Source organism: Cololabis saira, chromosome 3, assembly GCF_033807715.1.
Source record: "Cololabis saira isolate AMF1-May2022 chromosome 3, fColSai1.1, whole genome shotgun sequence".
In the NCBI taxonomy this organism is placed as follows: Eukaryota; Metazoa; Chordata; class Actinopteri; order Beloniformes; family Belonidae; genus Cololabis; species Cololabis saira.
The window spans coordinates 31,557,022-31,581,507 of NC_084589.1; the positions used below are offsets into that span (position 1 = coordinate 31,557,022).

Consider the following 24,486-nt stretch of genomic DNA (forward strand, 5'->3'; position numbering starts at 1 on the left):
GCCAAAGATTTGGACACAGGTAATAAAACATACACGTTTCAGTAAAACATTGTAATTGAACATCATGTTTATTCAAATTTACTATTGTGTTTAAAAAGTCAAAGTCTGCTCAGAGGATGTGGAAACTAAGGGGACTGATGAAGATGCTTCGTCATTCCAACAGGTGAGCTACAATGAAAATTCAGCCTACAAAGTTGCAGTTTGTTCAAACTAACAGTTCACCAAATTGTTTATTGCTGCAGAATATGGATGCCATGGATGAAAGGCTGGGAACTCTTTGTCAAAAAATAAATATCTGCGAATCGGTTATAAATGATTTAAAGGACCTGCATGATATTTTAATGGTGAGTTGCTTGCTTTACCCTGTATCCTCCTTGTAATTTGAGTCTGTGTGTTAATCATGCTTATTTGTTGCAGAAAGAATCTCTTCAGGATATGCAACTACCATCACAGAAGTGAATGGCGGACAAATGCATGCTCCCACACACATTTGCTGTGCAACGTAACTGAAATAAAATGTATTATTTTTGAGTGGGCAAATACTTTGAGTGCACACAATATTTCCGTGACAAGGATAAGGTTTTATTAGTTATATATTGCTCTCAATTCATAAAGTTATATCACTTCATATGAAACAAGCATAAGCAAACATTTTCACGATACATTCTTTTAAAAAAATACAAATCCTTCACAATTTCTTACTCTTTGGGTGTTAGACATTCCTTTGGAAGCATATGGTTTCCTATATGTAAGTATTGCCCAGTTGGAGGGGGGAGGGGGAACTTGAGGAAATTACTTTATTCAACCTCTAGCTTTGTGTGATCAACTTATCTGCTTCCAAATAAATGTCACCATCAGTAACTTGCCAATGCTGTCCTTTTTTAGACAGACATTGGAGAAAGGAGCCTTGACCACAAATCAAAAAAACATTTCTGCTTTATAATTAAAATATTGGCAGCTGTAAATTAGACTTTAATGGATAAAGATGGGGAGGGAAATACCGAGTCAATATGTGAAAGGATGCAACAATTACATAAATAGAGCAAGACCAGTGAAAGTTGTTTATGGACAAAAAGTTTTGTACAGTTGACAAACAATTCTTAAAACAGAACCATTCATTCGCAAGTATTTAAAAAAAAAAAAGAAAGTTGGTTTTGAACCAGAGGCAAAACTGCATGTAAAAGGATAGACATGGTGCAACATTCATGGGAACAGCATTTCAAGGACACACTTTAAAGTCTAGGTGTCCATCCCTCTATCTCAAGCTTTCAAATGCGATATTCGTGAGCCCAAGTAGCACACACATGATTGCACTAGAAACCCAACTCTGCTCCAGGACTTCTGTATAATTTTGTAGCAGAATTTCATCCCATGAAGAAAGGCGTCAATAACCGAGTCAATATTTTAACTTTAAATTGCATAGTTGTGTGGACTGACGTAATATATGATTGACTCCTGGCAGTATTTTTTTAATGGCCCAGTTGTGTCAATTTTAAGATTTAGACACTCCATGTCACATGCAGAAAATGGTTTCAAGTACAAAGTGTGAGTGAAGCCTTTGAATATTGTGATTATTGACACTGGTTTGACTCAAACCCAGTTATATTGGATATCCAACTGCTGCTCAGTCATATCTGAGACCTGCTTCCTCTGCACCTGTCAAGCAAAGGGAGGCTACTAGTCTAAATTATGACACAACCGCAAAGTAAAATATACATTGGAGGTTCAAATGGACAAGTGTTCGTTTGTTGAGATCCAATAATCTGGAATTAAAATTTGGAGTCAAATGATTAGTATCAGTATAGGTTATGTAGCCAATCTTTTCAAGACCTGCTGTCTAACCACAAAGAACTCTGCATTATTCCTGCAGGAAAACATGGATCAAGGAAAACCTAAAGTAATCCCGAGCTTTTTTTGCCTCTGATCTGCTGCTGGATGAGGACTAACATGTCTGTTTCCAAAGCAGAGATGGTCAAGGCAAGGAGGCTCACATAACAGTTGATGCTGTAAGGCCATCTTCAACACTAACTTACAGGAGATAATGTCTTTGCTCTGTCATTGCATTGAGTCCCGTGTGAAACAATACTATTAAATTAATCGAGCATGAGGCTCTTCCTCTTTGCAATGGTAAATGTACAGAGTCCAGCTGCTATTAGAGCTATTTAACTAAACACGGCAGAAACTCAGTGTTCTGCATAAACGCGACCAGGGGAACAATGCAGTATACAATGCAATATAGGGGATACATTAACTCCAAACTCTGAGTTTATAAATCAAAAGTCTATACAAAAATACAAATCCTAGCATAATCTACAAGTTCGTCAAGGATGTTTACACCAAAATATTTACACTATTTTCTGGATTCCAACCATTAAATGCTACTTTACAGCAGTTGTGTACAAAAAGTCTGTAGTGGTGCTGCACATCAGTTAATAAGCTGGCAGATTATTCTCTTTACAAGATAGTGTGCAACAAACAAGGAAGAGTGCAGCAAAACATAGGGCTACTGCAAGGGGTTACAAAAACACATCTGAGTAACAAACTAAGGTAACTGGGATCAGTTATGAATTATGCATCCCTGAGAGGGTCAAAACCCTAAAAAAAAAAAAAAAAGCATGGGATGTTGACAGTAGTTGCCTATTGTGGACCATTCTCACAAATAAGTAGGTCCAACAGGACCATTTGCTTCACTGTGCAGTCAACTAGAGGAGCCTCTTTTCTCAAAAGCTTGCTTTTAGCGATACACATTATAGAAAAAAGGAAAGCAAGTTTATAAAAAAAAAAAAGCAATATAAAATACAAGCGATTAAAATAAATTAATAAATTATTTTTGTGCTATCTCAACGATAACAGTATTAACAGTATGGTGAAAGAATGAAGCACTTAAATAAATTAATATACAATTTTAAGTTAGAGGCAACTTATTAATTGATTAAATGCCATTTTAAGGGCAAGCAGATCTGATCACAGCCGATTTTCCTGATTAGTTAACTGTCAAAAGGATTAACAAAAAGGATCATCACATTTTCTGGACAACACTAGTCCTACTAGAAAAACAAACAAAAAAAAATAACCCCAGGTCAATCACTACATATTACATGTCAGCCAAATGAGGGGCTGTGTGGTCAACCCCTTTAGATTCCTGATGGGAGCAACACGTAATCAATTTCATAGCAAATTCCTCTAATATACAGTGATTTCTGGTGAGTTGCATACCACCTTGAAGTGTTTGTTAGGACCTGTAGTACAGTACTTATCATCAGTGCTTGGACAACAGAGCTGTTTTCCCATTCTTTCAATTAAAAAAAAAAATTCAAGAGTTATTATATACATGTATGTTCCGCACAAGATCTACTGGCTTTTATTTGCATTAACTGAGAGTTGAAGCTAACTAAATATCAAAAAGCAAAAGTAATCCTGCCTCCAAAAACTGAGCTACTGCAATGAGAAACAGAAAAGTTATTCATCGTGTGTGTGTGTGTGTGTGTGTGTGTGTGTGTGGTTTACAGTTCCAAACATAACGCACTGCAGGAACAGAGGATTCAATGCATGGACCACATACAGTTGAAGAATAGAAATTGCTTCAGAGGGCGAACTGCTGTAGGTGGAGTTGGTGCCTGTAGATGAGTGGGTGCAACAGAAAAAACACAAAGTGCCAGACATAGAAGGCAATTTTTTTTTTTTTTTTTTTTTTTTTTTTTAAGGATCACCGTCAGTGGCCATGTTAAAGTCGTCTGCAACCAATAACAGCGCCTCAATGTTGGCAGCTGTTTCTGGACTCTGCATGGAGAGGAAATCTGAGACATCCATACTGGTTAATCCATCAGATGGGGGTGGATTGGTGGCAGTGCCGCCCACTATAGTGGGGAAGGTCTGAGGTGTGGAGGAGGAGGAGGAGGAGGAAGAGGGGGGCTCCAGCCTCACCTCACCCACCTTGGAAGAAGGCTTGGGGATGCAGCATGAGGGAGATGGTACCGTAGCCGGCTGGTTTGGAGGCTCCACTGGGGCTGGGGGTTCGGGTGGTGGTTGCTGCGGGGCTGGGGCTGGAACAACGGGGGGAGCAGTCTTTGCGTTCTTCTCTTTAGCGGAGTCCCTGCAGGCACACTGGCACTGGCAGGATTCCTCCTGCTTGATGATGATGACTGGTAGGCTGAGGCCAATTTGTTGAACAGAGTTGCCTGAAACAGAGGCACGATTTAAGTCAGAACTTGGATCCCAATGTTGGTCTGTCTTTTACGGTGGCCAAGACCCGCCATTGCGGAAAATTAAAGAAACACTGCAAATAAAAAGAAACGCCGCTGCAAATAAAGTAAACGCTTTGCAAATAAAATAAATGCTGAAAATAAAAACAAACGCTGCTGCAAATAAAAGAAACGCTGCAAATATAAAGAAACGCTGCTGCAAATTAAAAAAAAAACGACGCAAATAAAAAAGCCACAACGGAAGTGAATTACCGGGGACTATTTTTGCTGATGCACCGGTGTTTTTTACATGAGAGGAGAAGAAGAAGAGGTAAGTGAAAAGGAAGAAATAAGAAGAACGACGAACGAGAAAATAAGTGAAAAGATTAGTGTTCAACGTCGCTTCGTGTAATTTTTAATGTGTAACACCGGTTCATCTGCAAAAATAGTCCCCGGCAATTCACTTCCGTTGTGGCTTTTTTATTTGCGTCGTTTTTTTATTTTATTTGCAGCGTTTCTTTTATTTGCAGCGGCGTTTCTTTTTGTTTGCAGCGTTTATTTTATTTGCAAAGCGTTTATTTTATTTGCAGCGGCGTTTGTTTCTGTTTGCAGCGTTACTTTTATTTTCAGCAATGGCGGGTCTCGGCCACCGTAGTCTTTTAATTAAAATACAGCGAATGTGCATTCATCACTGTGAAAAGGGTATGAATCAATCCCACATATGCACACAAATCTTTTGTTTTTGTGATCAAGGACACATGTCAGGGAAAGCAATAGAATACAACAAGTTATAACTGCATACAAATACATAACGAACTGCTTGCTATTAAGTGTGTATGGTACACAGTATGCAGTTTCAAAAATGCTCCCTGTGTTCCATAAAACAACCTGAATAGTTCATTTCAATTAGAGCATTAGCAATTTCAGATACTTAAGCAGGTGTCTTAAAAACAAGCATAACACCCAAGGTGAAATGAATAATTCAAAAATGGATTAATCAATCACCATGACACTGATTTTCAATAATCAATGATAAAGCAGAAACAAACATTCTCTTATGTCATCTTTTCAGATGTAATTATTCACCTCTTTTTTTGTTTTATAGCTTCTTCTCTTCCTTTCGGCTGCTCCCTTCAGGGGCTGCTACAGCAAGTCATCCATCTCCATCTACCTCTATCTTCTGCCTCCTCTTCTCCCACACCAACCGACCTCATGTCTTCCTTCACTACATCTATACAGCTCCTCTCTGCTCTTCCTCTAGGCCTCCTGCCTAGCAGTTCCCAGCTTAGCACCCTTTTCCCAATAAATTCACTATCCATCCTCTGTACATGTCTAAACCATCTCATTCTGGCCTCTCTGACTTTCTCAAAAATATCTAACACCTAACGTCCCTCTGATGTTCTCATTCCTGATCCTATCCATCACTGCCACCTCCAAAGAGCCTCAGCATGTTCATTTCTCCTCCTCTAGCTCTGGCTCCGCTCCGTTCCTCAGTGCTACTGTATCCAAACCATAAAACACTGCTGCTCTCACCCCTGTCTCATACACCTTTCCTTTCATTCTTGCTGATACTCTTTTGTCACATAACGGCGGACACTTTTCTCCACCCGTCTCAACCTGATTGCCCACGTTTCTTCACCTCTTTTCCACAGTTTCCGTTGCTCCGGACGGTTGACCCTGACTACTTAAAATCCTCCACTTTCTTTATCTTTTCTCCCAGTAACCTCACTGTTCCACTTGCGTCCCTCTCAGTCACACACATGTACTCTGTCTTGCTGTGGCTAACCTCCATCCCTCTTCTTTCCAGTGCAAACCTCCACCTCTCCAAATTTTTCTCCACCTGCTCTCTGCTCCGACTACAGATCACAATGGCATCAGCAATCATCATAGTCCAGGGAGATTCCTGACCGGTTCAGCTGTCAGTCTGTCCATCACCAGAGCAAAAAGGAAGGGGCTTGTGACTGATCCTTGGTGTAGTCCCACCTCCACGTTGAACTTCTCTGTCACGGTCACTTTATTACGTACACGTGTCCAACTGCTCGTTAACGCAAATTTCGAATCAGCCAATCACACGGCAGCAACTGAACTGAACTGCATTTAGGCATGTCGACATGGTCAAGACGATCTGCTGCAGCTCAAACCGAGCATCAGAATGGGGAAGAAAGGTGATTTAAGTGACTTTGAACTAGGGCTGAACGATTAATTGCATTTGCGATATCGCAATGTGATAAAACAAGATTTTCTAACCGCAAAGGCTGCGATTTGACCAGTCACGTGATCTGTCCACGTAATGTGCGAGTGAGCAGAGCCGGCAGGAAAAAAAAAGTCAACAGTGCCGCGTAACCTAAATCTACCATGGCCTCAGTGTTAGGGCTCGGCCGGGCGGAGCGGGCTGCGGAGGAAATATATGAGCGCGGAGTCGGCGTGGCGAGGAGCTGCGCGCTGCGACGAGCATGAGCCGGGCGTGCGCCGGCGGACAGTCGCGCTGTGAGCCCCACCTGCAGCTCGTCAGCTCATCAGGAGGAGGTTAAAGAGCGGCTGCCAGTTGTTCATTGCTGGTTCGTTTTGTTAGCTCTGGGCTTTGTTGTTTTTTTTCTCCCTGTGATTTTTGAGTTATTTGTGAAGAAGTTCTGAGTTCCCTGTGAGGAAGGTTTTTTTGTTCCCTGTGGGAGTTTTTTTTGTGTTTTTCTATTAAACTACGCCTCGTTTTGGCTAAAGTTTAACCCGGTTTGGTGTCGTGCGATTGGGTTCAGAGAGAACGACCCATAACACTCGTGTGTAGACGTGTTAAAGACGTAAAGCCACAGATTTGTTTTCTTTATTGTTGTAATCTGTACTTTAAATGAATCTGACATTGTTTATTATAAAACAGACTGATTTATTGCTTGTGTATTTGAAAAATACATGAGAACACGACCTTGAAAAAATAATCGCATATTAAATCGCAATCGCAATATTGAGGGAAAAGAAAATCGTAATTAGATTATTTTCAAAAATTGTTCAGCCCTACTTTGAACGTGGCATGGTTGTGGAGTATTTCAGAAACTGCTGATCTAGGCCCATTAGTACCAATTAAGGATTGTGTCAACGCCACAGCCTACCTGAGTATTGTTGCTGACCATGTCCTTCCCTTTATGACCACAGTGTACCATCTCCTGATGGCTACTTCCAGCAGGATAACGCGCAATATCATCTCACACTGGTTTCTTGAACATGACAATGATTTCACTGAACTCAAATGGCCTCCACAGTCCCCAGATATTATTCCAAAAGAGCACTTTTGGAATGTGGTGGAACGGGAGAGTCGCATCATGGATGTGCAGCCGACAAATCTGCATGATGCCATCATGTCAATATGCACCATACTTTCTGAGGAAGGTTTCCAGAATCTTGTTGAATCTATGCCACGAAGGATAAGGCAGTTCTGAAAGCAAAAAGGGGGCCAACCCAGTACTAGCAAGGTGTACTTAATAAAGTGTCCGGTGAGTGTACTGTACCCTCTTTATCCTTCACCACCCTAACATGCTGCACATCCTTCCCATCTGTCTCTGCTTCACCAAGCTGTACTAATCAGCCTTACCCTCCTTACTGCCAACCTAGCATACAAGTCACCATATGTCCTTCATTTGGCCTTTGCTACCTCTACAATCACCCTGTACTCCTGTCTCCTCTCTTCCATCCCCTCAGTCTCCCACTTCTTTTTAGCTAGCCTCCCACACACACTCCTGCACTTCCTCATTCCCCACCTACTCTCCTCGTCTACCTCCCTCCCAGATGACACACCAAGTACTCTCCTGCATGTCTCCCTGATCACATTAGTTGTAGTTGTCAATTCATCTAACTCGCTCCAGAATTTCTCCTTCTCCTCCAACTCACACCCTACCTGTGGGGCATAACCACTGACAACATTTAACAACACACCTTCAATTTCCAGCTTTAGGCTCATCTGCTACTCTTTTAACCTCCAGAACATTCCTTTTTGTTTTGAGAGCACTGTTCTTTAAATATTTCTGAGAATGGCTGACAGTGAATGATAGCTAAGAAGCAAGAAAAATCAGGAGTTTCCTTTACTGTTCAATATTTTAGAGTCTGGCCTTTGCTTGTGGTGTTTTACACTTTTGAACAAGTCCTCATTATATTTGCACCAAAATATTTCATCTTGAAGCCCATAGTACTTAGTCATTTGTCTTGTGCTGTGACTTGATGATTAAACAATTGTAACACCACACTGTTCCAATGCTGTGTAATAATTAAGCATCCTAGAATCACATTGATCTATTATTTAATTTTAATAAAAGCACAGCAGCTACTGAATTGACTTTGTGCCATTAAGATACAATATACTAATCTTTTTATGTCGTACCAATTGGACGGCAAAACAAAGTTATCATTTAATTATTCTACTGGGAAATGTCCATGGCAAGTAAAAACACAATCATCACAAGCTTTCTTACCAGCATTTCCGCCCACGGGTATGGCTGTGGTGAAGAATACCTTTTCCACCTTTGGAGCTCCTTGATGTGGCTGTGAAGAAACATTTAGCACAAGTTTTATTTTTCTTCCTGAATGTCCCACTGTCTCCTACTGGTTGATGTATTTGTGTGTGAAGAAAAGCTAAATAAATTAAAGCTGCAAGCAGCGATGAACGGTCCCTCGCGCGTGCAATTTTCACCAATAAAGGTCAAGGAGTCAAAACTAAGTCCGATGACACCACCCATGACTCTCTATGTCAAACCATTCAAAAGTTATGGCAGAAAATAGGAACTATCAAATATGGACCAATCAGATGAAGGGGGGGGGGCGCGCTTTTTGGCGTCCATCGTCACCACGGTAACGCTTTTGACTGAGAAAAGTAATGCGCGTCGTCGCAGGATCGAGATGCACATTTTGATGTAACGTGCAACGTGCACCTGGGTGCACGTTGCGGTTCGGGCCGTATTAACTGACGAAGACATGGCATAAATTGCGCCAAAATTACACAATTAATTCAAAATGGTCGACTTCCTGTTTGGTTTCGGCCATGGCGCAAAGAGACTTTTCTTTAAGTTGCAACATGATACAGGTGTGTACCGATTTTCGTGCATGTACGTCAAACCGTATTGTGGGGCTTGAGGCACCAAGTTTTCTAGGGGGCACTGTTGAGCCGTTAGGCCATGCCCATTAATGCAAACCATTAAATATCAAATTTTTCGCCAGGCCTGGCTTGCGTGCAAAATTTGGTGACTTTTGGGGCACGTTTAGGGGGCAAAAAGGCCCTCATTTCGTCAGAAGAAAAATGAGGAAAATAAAAACGAGGAAAACGAGAACATCTCCTACAGATACAATACGGCCTTCGCACTGTCAGTGCTCGGGCCCTAACAAACTGTCCGAAGCGTTACTCACCGCTTGCTCGGGGTTCTGCTGGCTGTTGGCAGCACTGCTAAGGATCCACTGCAGGTTCTGGTCAGACATGACCAGGCTGGGCTGCAACAGGTTCTGAGTTGAAGATATCGTGATGGTGGCAGGAGACGTAGCCACACCAGGACCGGTGTTAGCTACAGGATTATTGGCCAAAGGCACGGGTTGAGCGACAGCTGCAAGAACATCTGTTGAGCCGGTCGCAGCTACAGCAGCAGCAGCAGCAGCAGCAGCAGCAGCAGCCGGGCCTGGTGCTGCAGTGGTCAGTGCAGGAGCCACCGGAGGATGAGCAGAGATGGGTGGGGGGGGTTGAGGACTGGTCTGAGTATCATTCTCTGAGTGCATGAATGTGGGCGGCAGTGCCACGTACTGCTGGGGGGTGACATGGTTTGATGCTTGGACAGAAGCCTGAGGCACATCAGGGATCTGCTGAGGCCCACTTAGCTGCATGAAAGGGGCAGGCTGTGTGGAGCTTACAGTCGGAGTGACAGTGGTAGCAGTGGGAGCTTGAGAGGAAAAGCTCTGACTGCGCTGCGAGCAAGCCGACATGACAGCAGCATTGTGGGAACAGGAAGATGAGGGCACGAGACTGACAGAGTAGGAGATGATAGAAGAGGCATCAGTGGCTCCTGCTTGAGCAGAGCACTCTAAGCTGAAGGGTTCACCAAGGTTCTCTGAGGAGGAGGATTAAAACTCAGTCAGGACAAGTGTTCAAATCAACTGAAGCAGTCAAGTTTAAAAGAACATTTCTTTTTTTTTTTTTTACCGTTCGGTTCAGCATCATCCTGGCTATTGCTATTATCAGGACTCTGAAACATGAGTTCAAATATTTTCACAGGAGTCACATTGTTGAGATCCAGGTTTTGAGCCTGTAATAAAAAAAAAGATAATTTATTGCCCTTATCAAATAAACAATGTCCTCATTTACTTTTAACTAAATCGAGGAACTTGTACTGTAGCAGTGTGATAACATGTTATGCAACACCTGACTTTAAATGTCAGTATCTATCAACATTTTATCAATTATCTTAGCAGACCCTCCAGATCTTCAAGCCAATGTGTTCAACAAAGATGAAGAAACATTTGCACTTACATTATTGATGTTCTCTCGTACCTCCGAGTCTGTAGAGATGAGGCTCAAGTCACTGAGGCACAGCGAGTGATTTGCATCCTGTAATTAGTAGAAAAATAGGTCATCAAGAAAACTCATCATGGCTCTGAAATCAGGAGATAAAATGTACAAATAAAGTAGAGGATGAGACTGAAGCATACATCATACAGTAAATGGATATCAAAATGTAGGTTTCCCATTAAAAAAGGTAAGCAGTCAGTATTGTCATGAGAGTGGGAATTTTAAGTTTGATACAACACCTACAGTACCGGTCACAACTATGGACACACCTACACTTTACTTCCCGTAAGTGTGCCACACTTAGTTGCTGAAGTACACGAAGGGTAAAAAAAAAAAAAAATACTCTACTTATGTGAGCTAACCCTTGTGCTGTCTTTGGGTCAAAATGACCCAATTCTTCTATCCTTCTTTCCTCCTGCCATGATCTCTCCTTCCTTCTTCCTTTCCTCTTTTCCTCCTTTTTTACCCTCCTCTACTCCTTTTTCTTCCTACCTCCCTTTCATCATTTGTTCCTTTATTACCTTCTTTGCTTTTCCTGCCTTCTTTCTTTATTTTCTCCATTCCTTCCTTCTTCCCTTCTTTCCTTTTCTCCCTTCCTTCCTTCTTCCCTCCCTTCTTTCTCTCCTTTTCTCCATTCCTTTTCTATCCTTCCTTCAATCTTTTCTCCCTTCTTTCCTTCCTTCCATCTTTTCTCCCTTCCTTACTCCATTTCCTACTTCCTTCTTTTCTCCTTTCTCCCTTCCTTCCATCTTTTATCCCTTCATTCCTCCCTTCCTTCCTCCCTTTCTTACTTCGTTCCTTCTTTCTGCCTTCCTTCCATTCCTCTCTTCTTTCCTCCCTTTCCTACTTCCTTCCTTCCATTCCTCTCTTCTTTCCTCCCTTTCCTACTTCCTTCCTTCTTTCCATCTTTTCTCCCTTCCTTCATTCCTTCTTTTCTCCCTTCACCCTCCCTTGACCCAAAGACAGCACAAGGGTTAAAGTGAGCTTTCGTATAAAGCTGGGTAGTGAATTGTGAGGAACCACATAAATAAAAATGCAAAAGAAAGTAATGCTGGCAGTCACGGACAAACGGCTCCCAGCTGCTGGTTTGTCTACAGTAGTACAACAAACAGAGGAAAAAACAGCCAAGTCTGGGTCAAACGCAAAGCCCTTGTGTCACTACGGTTTTCAGCTCTTTACTTCAAGGTGGTCATCAGAGAAATGTGATGCTCTGCCAGCACTGACTGTCACCACATGGCTTGTAGTGCGGTGTCTGGGCTACAGTAATGATGAATGCAACTGAAAAATGATACTGGTAATCTGGTGTGCACTGTGACTTACTTCAGAGTGTGGATGGGTGAGGGTGACGCTAAAACTCTGTCCTTTGTCGTGGCCCCGAATGTGACTCTTTAAACTGTACTGGCTGCTAAAAGTCTTCTCGCAGCCATCACTTGGACAGTTAAATGGCTTCTCCCCTACATAACAAAGATAAACATTCAGGACAACACAAAATGAGAAAAAAAAAAGTTGACAATATATCATTCTTTGGTTTCACAGCTGCATGGAAAAAAAGACATGTAAGATCAAAACTGTTCTGTTATATTCTACACGAAATGTACCACAGAACTATTTAACGTCAACTGACTTCATGTCCTCGTTTTATATTAGGAGACAATGACTTTGATTTATGGAAAGCGCGTGCGCGCTGAGCCTACAGTTTGTTGTTCAAATTATTCTGTGAAAGGGGCAGAAATACATACCTGTGTGTGTCCGTACATGTGTTTTTAGATGATGACTTGCTGCAAAGGCTTTTCCACAGCCATCGTGATCACACCTGAAAGACAAAAAAACGTCTCAAATTCAAACAATCAAGCACAAAACGAAGTGATGCCTTGTCGAAACGGTGTATTCCCTAATGCATGAACAGTGAAGCTATGGCCCTGCTATCTATGTGATAATATGAAGGAAAAATTGATAGCATGAATAGACACGCACAAGCATAGACACAGACTTTTACCACTGCTTTTGAGTGTCTATTACTTGAGTTTGCTTAACTTCAGCCAAGAACAGATTAAAGCTGTTGTCGTAATGGAAATACTCACCGAAACGGCTTCTCCCCCGTGTGTGTGCGAATGTGTTTCCTCAGGTCGCTGAGTGTGGTAAAGTACTTTGTGCATCCCTCCGATTCACAGTTGAAAGTCTTGCCTGTGTGAAGTCTCTGGTGTGCTTTTAGCCTGCAGAGACAATCAATTTGAGTTACACCACCAGGGGAGACACATAAAAAAATTAAAAAAAATAAAACACAGTTGCTTTCTATTTCAAATTCCTGATCTACGGAGGGTTAACAAGTCTAAAAACACATTTACAATGATAGTTGATCTTTTCTTACTAACACTAGTGAGCCAGACAAGGAAAACAACTGACCAAAGTCCACATTTTGTTAGTGCTGATAGTCTGAAAGCATCTGGGTGTAAAAAGGAAGAGGAGAAAGCACATTAAAGCTATCAAAAAGAAAATCCATCTATGTGTGGCATGGGATGGTTGCCTGGGGCAACAGTCTTTGACAGAGCTGATGCTGATGGCACAGTTTCCATCAAGCCTGAGAAATGCTGCATCAGGAAGTGAACCAGTACAAACCAGTGAACCCTGATGTGGTCCATTTGACATTACTATAAAGTCTGCAGGGTAACATGCAGACTAGTATCTAATTAAGAACAGCTGAATGCTTGTGATTGTTTTGTTACAATAATGAAACAGTCAGAAAGTGTCTGGTAATTTGTTAAAGTTGTCAGACTCCATTAATTTGCAAAGATGTCTGGTGAATCATGTTCTACTTTAGTGCTTACAGTGATGTTATTCTCTCCTAGGGAGAAAGCTTCTTCTTAATTACCCTAACAGTTAAGAGGGAAAACTATATAGGACAGAACACCCTGAGATAACAGTATGGGAAATCAGAGCAAACTATTCAAGGGAATCTATGAGAGTTATGGGGAGCTACCTGAGGGGAAACACTTAAAAAAAAAAAAAAAAAAAAAGTAAATGTTTTCCTCTTTTTTTGCCCCCGTTCACGCATTCACACCACAGAGAAGAACAATGAAATGACGCCATGACCAGCCACTGGGTGGTACGCCAGTGAATATGGTCTCATAATTCCTCTGTGGCAAACTGACTCAATAAACACAGGATTCTGTTTTACTCAATTCCTCTGTGTTTTGATTAGGTTGTTATAAGGAACTGTTTTATGCATTTATATTTTAAAAATGCAGGGTCTCATTGTTGCTCTGGTCACTTCATTTTGACCTTTCCCTTACATTTGTGTCACAGATAGTTCCATCTTGACACTAAAGCTACTCCTTGCAAGAAAAGCAGCTCCGTGAACTACAGAGGCCTGCAGTTTGTGCGTGGCTAAAAAGGATTTACTGTGACAATAATCTGTACTTGCCAAAGATTTTGCAAAGCACTTAGGCAAACAGTAGTGTGAGGAAAAACCAAACTTGACACAAGCATTTATGAAGGCCCACCTGTATAAAGTGTTGAAGGCCTTTTCACAGCCTTGCACATCACACTCAAAAGGCTTCTCCTTGGTGTGAACACGAACATGGATCTTTAGACTGTAAGAAGTGAGGAAGGCCTTTCCGCAGCCCTGCTGATTACACACGAACGTGTACTCGCCCCGGTGTGTCTTTTGGTGTGTCCGCAGGTTTCCTGCCGTGCTATATGTCCTTGTGCAGCCTTCAAATGTGCACTGATAGCGCTTTACCTAATCAAAGAAGAAGAAGAAAAAAAAAAAAAAGGGTCCCGTCACCTTTCTTAAAATGTATTGAACTGATTTTACATTAAAACAAAAAACAAACATCAAGTTATCGGTTTGCTGATTTCATCTCAGAAACAATCTATATCTATATGGGAATGGGTTGCGTGATGGGTTGAAGCAATGTACAAATATAAATCAATTTAAAAAACGGTACAAAAAGAAAGTTCTGGGAAGTTATTTGATTGAGGAGGAGTTATGTTAAGGAAAGATTGTGTTTGTTAGCTGGTTAGGTGCAAAGGCACAACCAATGGGAAACTATGTTGCCTAATAGGTAAATTGGCAGCTATTTATTATTAATATTTAATTTATAATAGAGGTAACAAAGGGGCAGGGTTAAATAAGTTTTACTTCTACCTGCTCCTTTTCAGACACTTTTTTTTTCCCTGTTTGTATTCCGTTTTTGTTGTTGCGTTTTTTCTGTATGTTTTGAATTTGTTTTAAAATTTTATATTTTTTTTCCTTATGTGTTTGAAATAAACAATTCAATAAAAAAAAAAATGAAGTTACAATCTGAGGCAGTGTGACCTTTTAGAGTGGACTTGAAACTCAATGACTCAGTCACACATCTAACATCCCATCCTATCCTATTTCATAGCACCAATGTCCACTGCAATGTAGAAGTTGAAACATGCTGGAGCTACGCGAATAAAAGCAGCCATTATATATATATATATATATGGTCCATTATGACCCAAGGCTTTGCTTAAAACTTGCTTCTGAAAATGAAAGGCAATTTCAGAGGTCAAAAAGGCAAATTTAAACAGCCATTTTTTGTTTTTTTGACATTGATGACAGTGTAGTATCAACACATAACCAGCATGTAGAGGCTTGTAGATCTGCTCCCTGACAAGACACTCCTCTTTCCCATCTGGCATTATCACTATGTCTTCTTGTTCTGTTTTGTTAAGGGTCAAACAGGAATATATCACAATTTTAAACTGAAGCAAGAGGATTCAGTTGAAAAAAATAGAATACAATAATAATAACAACATCAACAACAATATATGTTGATGCAACATGTGTTCTCACTGCCTTACTTTAGGACATATACAAGCCTCCTGGTAATAATTTAAAGTATGCTTTTATGCAATGTCATAGCTATTTCAAGCTTTCACTCTTAGAATACAGATCTGAGTGATGGGTGATCTAAGACCTTTGATTTTGAATATTAATATGTGAGAGAGATCATTTGTTAAACAAATATCCGTTTAAAGCCAGCGTGGAATCCTGCTAAAGCTCTCAGCTCAAAACTACATTCATCTTCCACAACACTGCAACTCTTCTACAACATGAAATCCATTAATGTCATGGAACATTGTATGTTTTGGTCTCCCATATGCTTAGTGGTAAAGACTACTTTAATAAATATATCAGCTTATTTATGTCAAGATCGTGGAATGCTTCATGTTCATCTTAGTTCAATCTTTCTCTTATAACACCAGAAAAAGGAATATCAAGCCTGCACAGTGCACACTGGACGTTTTATGTTCCGCAGCAAAATGAAAAATAATGTTTTTAATTTTCTACACTGCAGACTTTTTTTTGTCTAACAATTAAGTATCATAAATACATAGTTTCCTTTATACTTCATATTGAAATTAATTTTGTGACTATATAAAGGTCATCAAAACAAAGTCACTACAAGAAATCACATTTCTTTACCAATAAAGAAAATACTGTACATATAATCTATATAATATCAAAAGCTATTTGACATTACTAGGTTAAAGAACAGCTGTACCATCAGGGCAACCTTACAGGCTTTCCCCAATCACACGCATCATATTTGAAGCTTTTCTGCTTTAGTAATACTATGCTGAGAGATTGTAAAACCTACATGCACAAAAATGGTACCCTGTACCCTCAAATGTCAATGTCAATAATCTATTCTATTTTCATTTAAAAAGAGGATGTGACACTTAACCAAAAAAATGTTTGCCCTATTCTTATGACTTTGGGTCAAAGAACAGTGTTGCACCATTTTTATTTCGCAATTTATGTGAAAACGCTGACTGTGCAGTATTTTTGTTCATTAGGAAATGGTGAGCAGTTACAAGAAAATGCAGAAACGGATATCAATTAAAACATAGGACTTGTCACCACTACAATACAGACCAAATGGCAAAGACAATAATTTGTCAAAGACTAAAGATGTTTGAGATTTTCTTTTTCATTGTTTTGAAGAGAAATCTTGCAGGACAAGATACGAGAATTACACTTATTCAAAAGAAATAGCATTCAATGTAAACAGCAACCCCCTGCATTGCTACCTTTATCACACTTTCAGAGAGTTGATTTTCTTTTGCACAAAAGTGTAATGGAAATGTGACGTATGTCACTCAGCTGAGGACTTTCTCTTCCTGTGATTCCAACGCTGCTTTAATGAACTGCAGCTTGTGACAAATCTCCTTGTTTGTATCTTCAATAACTAAACTGCTAACTAGCAGACTACCTCAACCAGACCATGCAGCTAGTGAAAAACTGGTTTATGTATTGCTACACTAAGCTCACTGGGGCAGTGAACTTAGAGGATAAAAAGGACTTTCCTGTCAGTTACAAGCCAAGTTGGCAAAGTCCATTAGTGAAATGAGGAACGTGATGCCATAGAAACTCTACATACTGTTCAATTATTTACCCCTTCCAAAGCATTTGATAATTAAAACTTTGCAATGGAGAACTGTATTTATACTAAAAATATATCAAAAAGGTGGAGGAAAATTCATAGATACTGGATCATTTCAGTAAATCCAGTCTGGGTATGATAAAATTGGTGGTATAAATATGGTTGGTATGGTGTTAAATGCTACTTTTTGGGGATAGATCACAAATACAAAATGAAAGGTGTATTTTCTGTCATCATAGTTGGGTACAGCTACCATAATTATTTTAAGATACTGTAAAACTGCAACAATTCTCCCAACTTGAAAAAAAATGAATGAACCAAGAGCGTTTTGATGATTAAAAACAAGATGAAAGAGTATACCATCTGCACTGACAATAAAACTTAAAATAGCTGGGAATTCTGCCTAGACTTTTAAAACGGCCAATAGTGTTGAATTAGTTATAATACAATGCTTTCACTTGCCCCCCCACTTCTCCTTCTGCACTTAGTTATTTGTTAATCACATTTTGTGTAATGTATAGTGTCTGTGGATCACGTTTTTAGTCAAATCTTTTTCTAAACAACCTTTCTTTCGTGCATTTAATTTTCCCTCAACACTACAGGTATTGTTTATTTTATATCTGCTCCCTTTGCAGGGACATATATTAAGACATTTCTTACCATTGCAATGCTGATGATATTCAACTTTACATTTCTTTTAAACTTAAGATGTTTTTAAGATACAGATCTTGCGTAGGTGTTTGGATTCTGTCAGGAATTGGATGATGCAAAAACCGAAGTCCTTGTTTGTTCTCCTGACAGGTTTCTCACTAAGATGGCAGAGAATCTTGGCCCACTTGCCTCATTTATAAAGCCCTCAATTTAATTCAATTCAATTTAGCGAGGATCAGTTCAGTGAGGAACCTCGGAGTAACTGTTGACCCTGTTTTGTCTTTTGACTCTCACGTAAAAACAGTTGTTTGTTCTTGTTTTTAATCAGTCAAAAAATATTGCCAAGCTGAGTCCAATTGCATCACAATCTGAGATGGAGGTGATTATTCAAACCACCATTTCATCACGTCTCAATTATTTTAACTCAATTTTCACATGTTTAAGCAAAAGATCTTCAGGTTGTGCAGAATACTGCTGCAAGTCTAATAAAATCTTTAAAAAGTTTATGCATGTCACGCCCCTACTAAGCTAGCTGAATTTTTGCTGAAACGCATGGAGCTTTAAATGATCAGGCACCACCTTACATTAGAAACCTTTTGCAGCCTTACGTCCCCACGTCCCCAGTAAGTCTCTAAGATCACGTGACCAGGGTCTGCTCATTATGAAGCAAATATGGCTGAAAACTAAAAGGTGACAGAGCCTTTGCAGCAGTTGCTGCCGCCCTCAGGAACTCCCTTCCTCTAAGCCTGAGATCTGTAGACTGATTTATTTTAAAAAGCAGCTAAAAAAAAAGAAGATAATTTTAAAACTTGCTCTTGTCTAGTTTTGATTTGTTTTTATATGTTTTATGATTTGTCCTGTCTTTTATTGTTATGCACTTTGTGATTTTTATCTTGAAAGCTGCTATAGGAATACAATTTTACCTACTTAATTACGTATCACCTATTTCTGTGGAAAATGCTATCGTTACAATATGCATCTCAACGTTTGCAATAAAATCTGACTTATTGGGAAAATCCCAGAGTCATTTGCCTTCTTGTTCAGCATTAGCTGGAATGACTGATAGTTATCACAAACAAAATAAGCAACTGCCATGACCAGAGGCTACATTTGCAACAATGAATAAAGAATGTGAAGATGTTTCAAACCAGGTCACAAACTCGGATGGGTGAAAAACTAATAATCTGAACACCATATTGAACTATTTATCAAAAGTAGAGACACATATTCAAAATATTTTCTCATACATTCAGCTTCATGGCCAATACATGAAGTAAATTTATCAGGTTAAAATATAAATTTTGGTTGAAGGAATATTGGATTAATTATAAGAAAGGGCCTTCTAGCTTTGGCATTCGTCCATCCCTACTACCAACAAAAACCAGCCAGTGTCTTTGACTCCCATTCTAATTGGTTATTATGACAACTGTGTATTTCTTCTCTTTGTCACACACCAACAACAATTAAGTTAGCTCACAGAGCTTTAGTGGACTTCATTGTAGAGATGACACTCAAGTAAATAATGATGGAAGGTGCCCCAATAATGGAAGTGACAGAAGAAAATACCAAACAAAGTAAACTTTAGTTTAGACAGTGCTGTTAAGGAACAAACTTCATACAGGTACAGGGACCCAGTAAGCTAAAAATAGTCCGGTAAACAAAAAAAAAAAAAAGGACATGTTCCTGAAGGGTACGAATCAGGGAAACTTCATACAATACACAACCTCAATGGCAGCAAGATCTGTATCTAATGGTGCAAAAACAAACTCATAAGATCTAAATTCAGTTGCAGGGTTGCGTTTACTTATCACTGTATGGAAGCCTTTGTAACTAAACAAGCATATTACAGACATTTCAACACTTTATCATTAAATTCACATTGGAAAGAGACATAATTATTTAAGCTTACCTCTCTCTGCTTGGTCTCTGGACACTCCGAGTGCAAGGTGAGTGTTGCCCCCTCGATGTTACGTGGCATTGGTGTAGAGCCTGGATTGATCGTAAACTGTATCTGATCTGGAGAAATTGTGTGGTGCACGTAACCCTGTGACATCCCATCAGGGTCAGTCATAAACACCAAAGACCCTTCCTCCTCATCTCCATCACCTTCATTTAGGAAGGCGCCCCCATCTTCATCCCCTCCACAGTGACCCTCCTCTTCGCCCTCCTCATCAAGACGAATAGGGTCCCGCTCAATGAGCACTGTGGTGCGGTCGTATACACGACCAGAGGACGATGAAGGTTCAGCAACATTTTCTTCCTCGTCCCTCTCCAGTTGATCCACTTCCACTTCAAAGTACATGGCCGCCTCTGTATGAGGGCCATTCTCACTCATGGTCACCAGTGCCTCCCTGCTTGGGTCGCAAGGAGGACTGCACACTTACACCCTTAGTGTTACAACCTGAGAAATAAAGAAGTTAGATTATTTTTGGGCTTACTTGGATTAGGAGAATAATTACCTTGTTCAAGGTAAAGACAGTGTGTGAATGGCCCATCTTTAAATTCGTTCGTTCGTTTATTTCGAACGTGTATAAAAAAAAAACAAGAAGAAAAGATGAGAAACAAATACAGGTGGGAATTCCACCACATAAAGAAAAAAAAACAACATCAAACAACACATATTTCAGTCACATGTTTGAAAAGGAGTGGGGGGGAAGTATACATTTATTTAATCCCACCCCCTTTCCACAACTAAACATACATTATAATGTGTATTTACTTTTTATACTATACACTTATTTGTATAAATATATATAATTTTTTACAAAAATAACCTGTTTAATACCAGATGTAAGCTCTATCATAAATATATAGTTATGATATAAATATAATAACTATGATATAAATATAATACGTATATTTAAGTATATAAATATACAAAGACACTCACACTCACATCCGCAACCTCGGAGTTATTCTGGACAATAACCTCTCCTTCCAACACCATGTCAACCACATCACAAGAACTGCTTTCTTCCACCTCAAAAATATTGCCCGTCTCCGTCCATCACTCTCCTTCTCTTCTGCTGAAACCTTGATCCACGCCTTCCTCACCTCAAGACTCGACTACTGCAATAGCATCCTCTACGGCTCATCTTCCAAGGTTCTCAATAAACTCCAATACATTCAGAACTCTGCCGCCCGCCTGCTCACCCACACCCGCTCCCGTGACCACATCACCCCAGTCCTCCAGAAGCTCCACTGGCTCCCCATCCCTCAACGGATCAATTTCAAAATCCTTCTCCTCACCCGCAAAGTTCTCCACAATCAGGCCCCATGCTACCTCACCGACCTGCTCCACCGCCACACCCCCCCCCCGCAGCCTCCGCTCCTCTGACGCCAACTTCCTGTCCCCTCCAGTCAGAACCAAGCACCGGACCTGGTGTGACAGAGCCTTCTCCATCGCTGCTCCCTCTGGAACTCCCTCCCCAAACACATCCGTGACTGTACAGACCTCCCAACATCCCATCTCAAAACTCACCTTTACAGAACTGCTTTTAATATGTGATTAATGTCCTGTGTCATGTTGTGTCCTTATGTACTGTCCTGTGTCTTGTAATTGTCCTTTGTGTACTGTTTTTATGATTATGACCAATGTAAAGCATCTTTGAGTGCCTTGAAAAGCGCTATACAAATAAAATGTATTATTATTATTATAAAGACAACATGACGAAATAGCAGAACACACACAGCTGGTGATCTTTAAACACGCTCTTCACTTTTATACCTCAAATAAACTATGCCTTTATATTTCTTCTTACATTTTTTTTATGTTTGTACATTCTTTTAACTCCAAATTCATCATCATTTCTGTAAGATTTCAGTACTTTTGTTGTTAAATGTCTGTAGGCAGTGTTCTTACTGCTGGTCTACAAAGCACTGAATGGTCTTGGACCAAAATACATGGTTGATCTGTTAGTTCCTATGAAGCTCCCAGACCCCTGAGGTTAATCTGGATCTGGTTTGTTGTGGTTCCCAAGAACCAGAACCAAGCAAGGTGAGGCAGCGTTCAGTTATTCTGCTCCTCACCGGTGGAACAAACTTCCTGTAGACCTGAGGTCTGCTCCAACTGTAGATCCTTTAAATCAGGCCTAAAAACATTACTGTTTACTCAAGCGTACTCCTAAATTAAATACTTACCTGCTGGACTCTACTGCCCTTATTTTTAACAACTTGTGCTTTTTATTATTTTACCTCTTTTCTTATCATTTTATTTGTTATTTACTCTTTAATTGTGTCTTGCTGCTTTTTATGTTGATGTAAAGCACTTTTGAATTACCTTGTGTTGAATACAAATAAACGTGCCTTGGCTTCCTTTATAGTAAAAGGAAACCTGTTCCTGGAAATCAGATAAGAGCCATGGAATCATAATAAACGCTAAACTTGTCCATTTAAATCTCAGCATAAGCGTCAAATTCATTTTTACCGCCCAACTCTCGTGAAAGCATCAGATCCTGTCAGAGGGAAAGAAAAACTAACCTGCGCTCATATCTAGGAGGCAATATGTTGAATATAAATGTTACAACCTCCATTTATTACTAAAGTACCCAGTCTAAGGAACATTTCAACGTAATCAATTGAATTTAACCTTAAAACTCAGCGTTCACAGGACCGCAGTTGAATTGGTTTGATATTGGATATTATGAATTCAACACCCATAAAACTTGTGATACATACCACTGATTTTGGTCATATTGCTTGTGATGTGTTCATGGTCATCTAGACTATATATCACAAGAGAGTAATTATTATAAAATCATATTATGGGCTGATTTAATGAGGTTTAATGAAAACAATCAGTGTTATGTATCACAAGTTTTATGGGTGTTGAATTCATTAAACCTCATTAAATCAGCCCATATATATGCCCATATACATGATTTTTTAATAATTACTGTTTTGTGATATAGTCTAGATGACCATGAACACATCACAAGGGGTTTGACCAAAATCAGTGGTATGTATCACAAGTTTTATGGGTGTTAAATTCATAATATCCAATATCAAACCAATTCAACCGCGGTGTTCACAGGACACATTAGAAAAACTAAAGCTACAAATTGAGATCTGGAACTTTCTGACGGCAGTGAAGACAGGCGGGTTGAACTCAAACAGCTGAATGACACACTTTCTGATTTCCAATCAATTAAACGTTAATGTAAAAGGTATTAAACACACCAAACTCTGACTAGAACCAACTTTTCCCACATTTGACGTGCCAGCTAAATAAATAAAACAAGGTTTCCAAACAGACAGGGGCCTCATAACACAACAAAACCCAATCAAATTAAGAGCATCAAAATATAAAAAAAGCAAAACAATTTAACAGTCTCATTCAAAAATAAAAACACACAGCAAAACCATGTGTTCGAGAGGGAACAGGAGGAAGCAGAACGCTTATTTAGTCCTGTCCCTTCCTCACAATATCATATCATATATAACCTATAAAAATTAAATAAAATTAAAAGAAAAGAAAGAGAAGAAAAGAAAAGAAAGGAAAAAGACAAAATAACAAAAAATAAATAAGTACAACACAAACAACCAATAAGCAATATCAATAATTATAATCATAATTGTCCCAGTGTAAGGAACATTTCAACGTAATCAATTCAATGTAACCTTAAAAGTCAGGGTTCACAGGACACATTAGAAAAACTAAAGCTACACATTGAGATCTGGAACTTTCTGACGGCAGTGAAGACAGGCGGGTTGAACTCAAACAGCTGCATGACACACTTTCTGATTTCCAATCAATTAATTTCATAAAACGTTAATGTAAAAGGTAATAAACACACCAAACGCTCACGAGAACCAACTTAAAACAAGGTTTCCAAACAGACAGGGGCCTGGTAAACAGAGCAGCCCCTGCAGAAGCACACACAGCTGACATACACTGCTAGAAAGTTAACAACGTAGTGACATTAACACCCTTAATGTCGGACACAAACCATCAGATACATTTCACAATTAATCACATCGACACTTCACGTTTCTCACACTTTCTCTTTGGCAATTTTAACACCCATTTTTAAATATTTTTTGTGTTTATCTCTCTTGATTAAAAACAAAGCTAAATAGTCTCAGCCAGCCATAAATCGGCTCGTATTTGTGCACACATGTATATTAGTGCTAGGCAGTAACTTAGCTCGCTGCTAAGCTAAGAGGCTAACTGTCGCCAGCTGACATTACACATCTACCCCCGCATCGGAGATTAACTGTTTAATATTGTCATAAGGGTAAGATAAAACACCAATGACAAAGTTAGCATTTAAGGTGCGAAATGACAATAAAAATAGGTTTACCTTTATTAAAATGTGAGCTTTTATCCCTCTGATGGTGAAGCACTTCCAGCCTGGCTCCGCCCAGCGCTACGTCATCACGTGACGTCACAGATCACAGAGTTTCGTAATGAATTATGGGAAATTAATAGGCAAGATGAACCAACCGGTACCCAGGGTTGTTTATACAGGACTGTCTCAGAAAATTAGAATATTGTGATAATGTTCTTTATTTTCTGTAATGCAATTAAAAAAAAACAAAAATGTCATACATTCTGGATTCATTACAAATCAACTGAAATATTGCAAGCCTTTTATTATTTTAATATTGCTGATTATGGTTTACAGTTTAAGATTAAGATTCCCAGAATATTCTAATTTTTTGAGATAGGATATTTGAGTTTTCTTAAGCTGTAAGCCATGATCAGCAA

At 39.6% G+C, this 24,486-nt stretch overlaps 1 protein-coding gene across 2 annotated transcripts; it reads right to left on the bottom strand.

Annotated features, from left to right (window-relative positions):
- Window positions 1–1,048: 1,048 nt before the first annotated feature.
- On the bottom strand, window positions 1,049–24,156 carry mtf1 (metal-regulatory transcription factor 1). 2 transcript variants are annotated; one of them, XM_061717252.1, is made up of 11 exons: window positions 24,080–24,156; window positions 19,687–20,178; window positions 14,211–14,449; window positions 12,792–12,923; window positions 12,450–12,523; window positions 12,031–12,164; window positions 10,672–10,749; window positions 10,345–10,447; window positions 9,564–10,252; window positions 8,636–8,705; window positions 1,049–4,178 (listed from the first exon to the last, which is right to left on the bottom strand). In XM_061717252.1, the coding sequence occupies exons 2-11, from the start codon at window positions 20,110–20,112 to the stop codon at window positions 3,700–3,702; spliced, it is 2,424 nt and encodes an 807-aa protein (XP_061573236.1). In that variant the 5' UTR covers window positions 20,113–20,178; window positions 24,080–24,156; the 3' UTR covers window positions 1,049–3,699. The 2 variants fall into 2 exon arrangements, with proteins under 2 accessions (XP_061573236.1, XP_061573235.1); XM_061717251.1 differs by lacking the exon at window positions 24,080–24,156 and adding an exon at window positions 20,668–20,698.
- Window positions 24,157–24,486: the final 330 nt, after the last annotated feature.

Bases quoted from the DNA above. Each gene is read 5' to 3' on its own strand.
- mtf1 (XM_061717252.1), bottom strand. From the start codon at position 20,112: ATGAGTGAGAATGGCCCTCATACAGAGGCGGCCATGTACTTTGAAGTG. The intron at 10,448-10,671 runs GTAAGTGCAAAT...TTTTTATTACAG, and splicing joins TACGAGAGAACATCAATAAT to GCTCAAAACCTGGATCTCAA. The intron at 8,706-9,563 runs GTGAGTAACGCT...GTTTCTTCACAG, and splicing joins AGCAGAACCCCGAGCAAGCG to CCACATCAAGGAGCTCCAAA.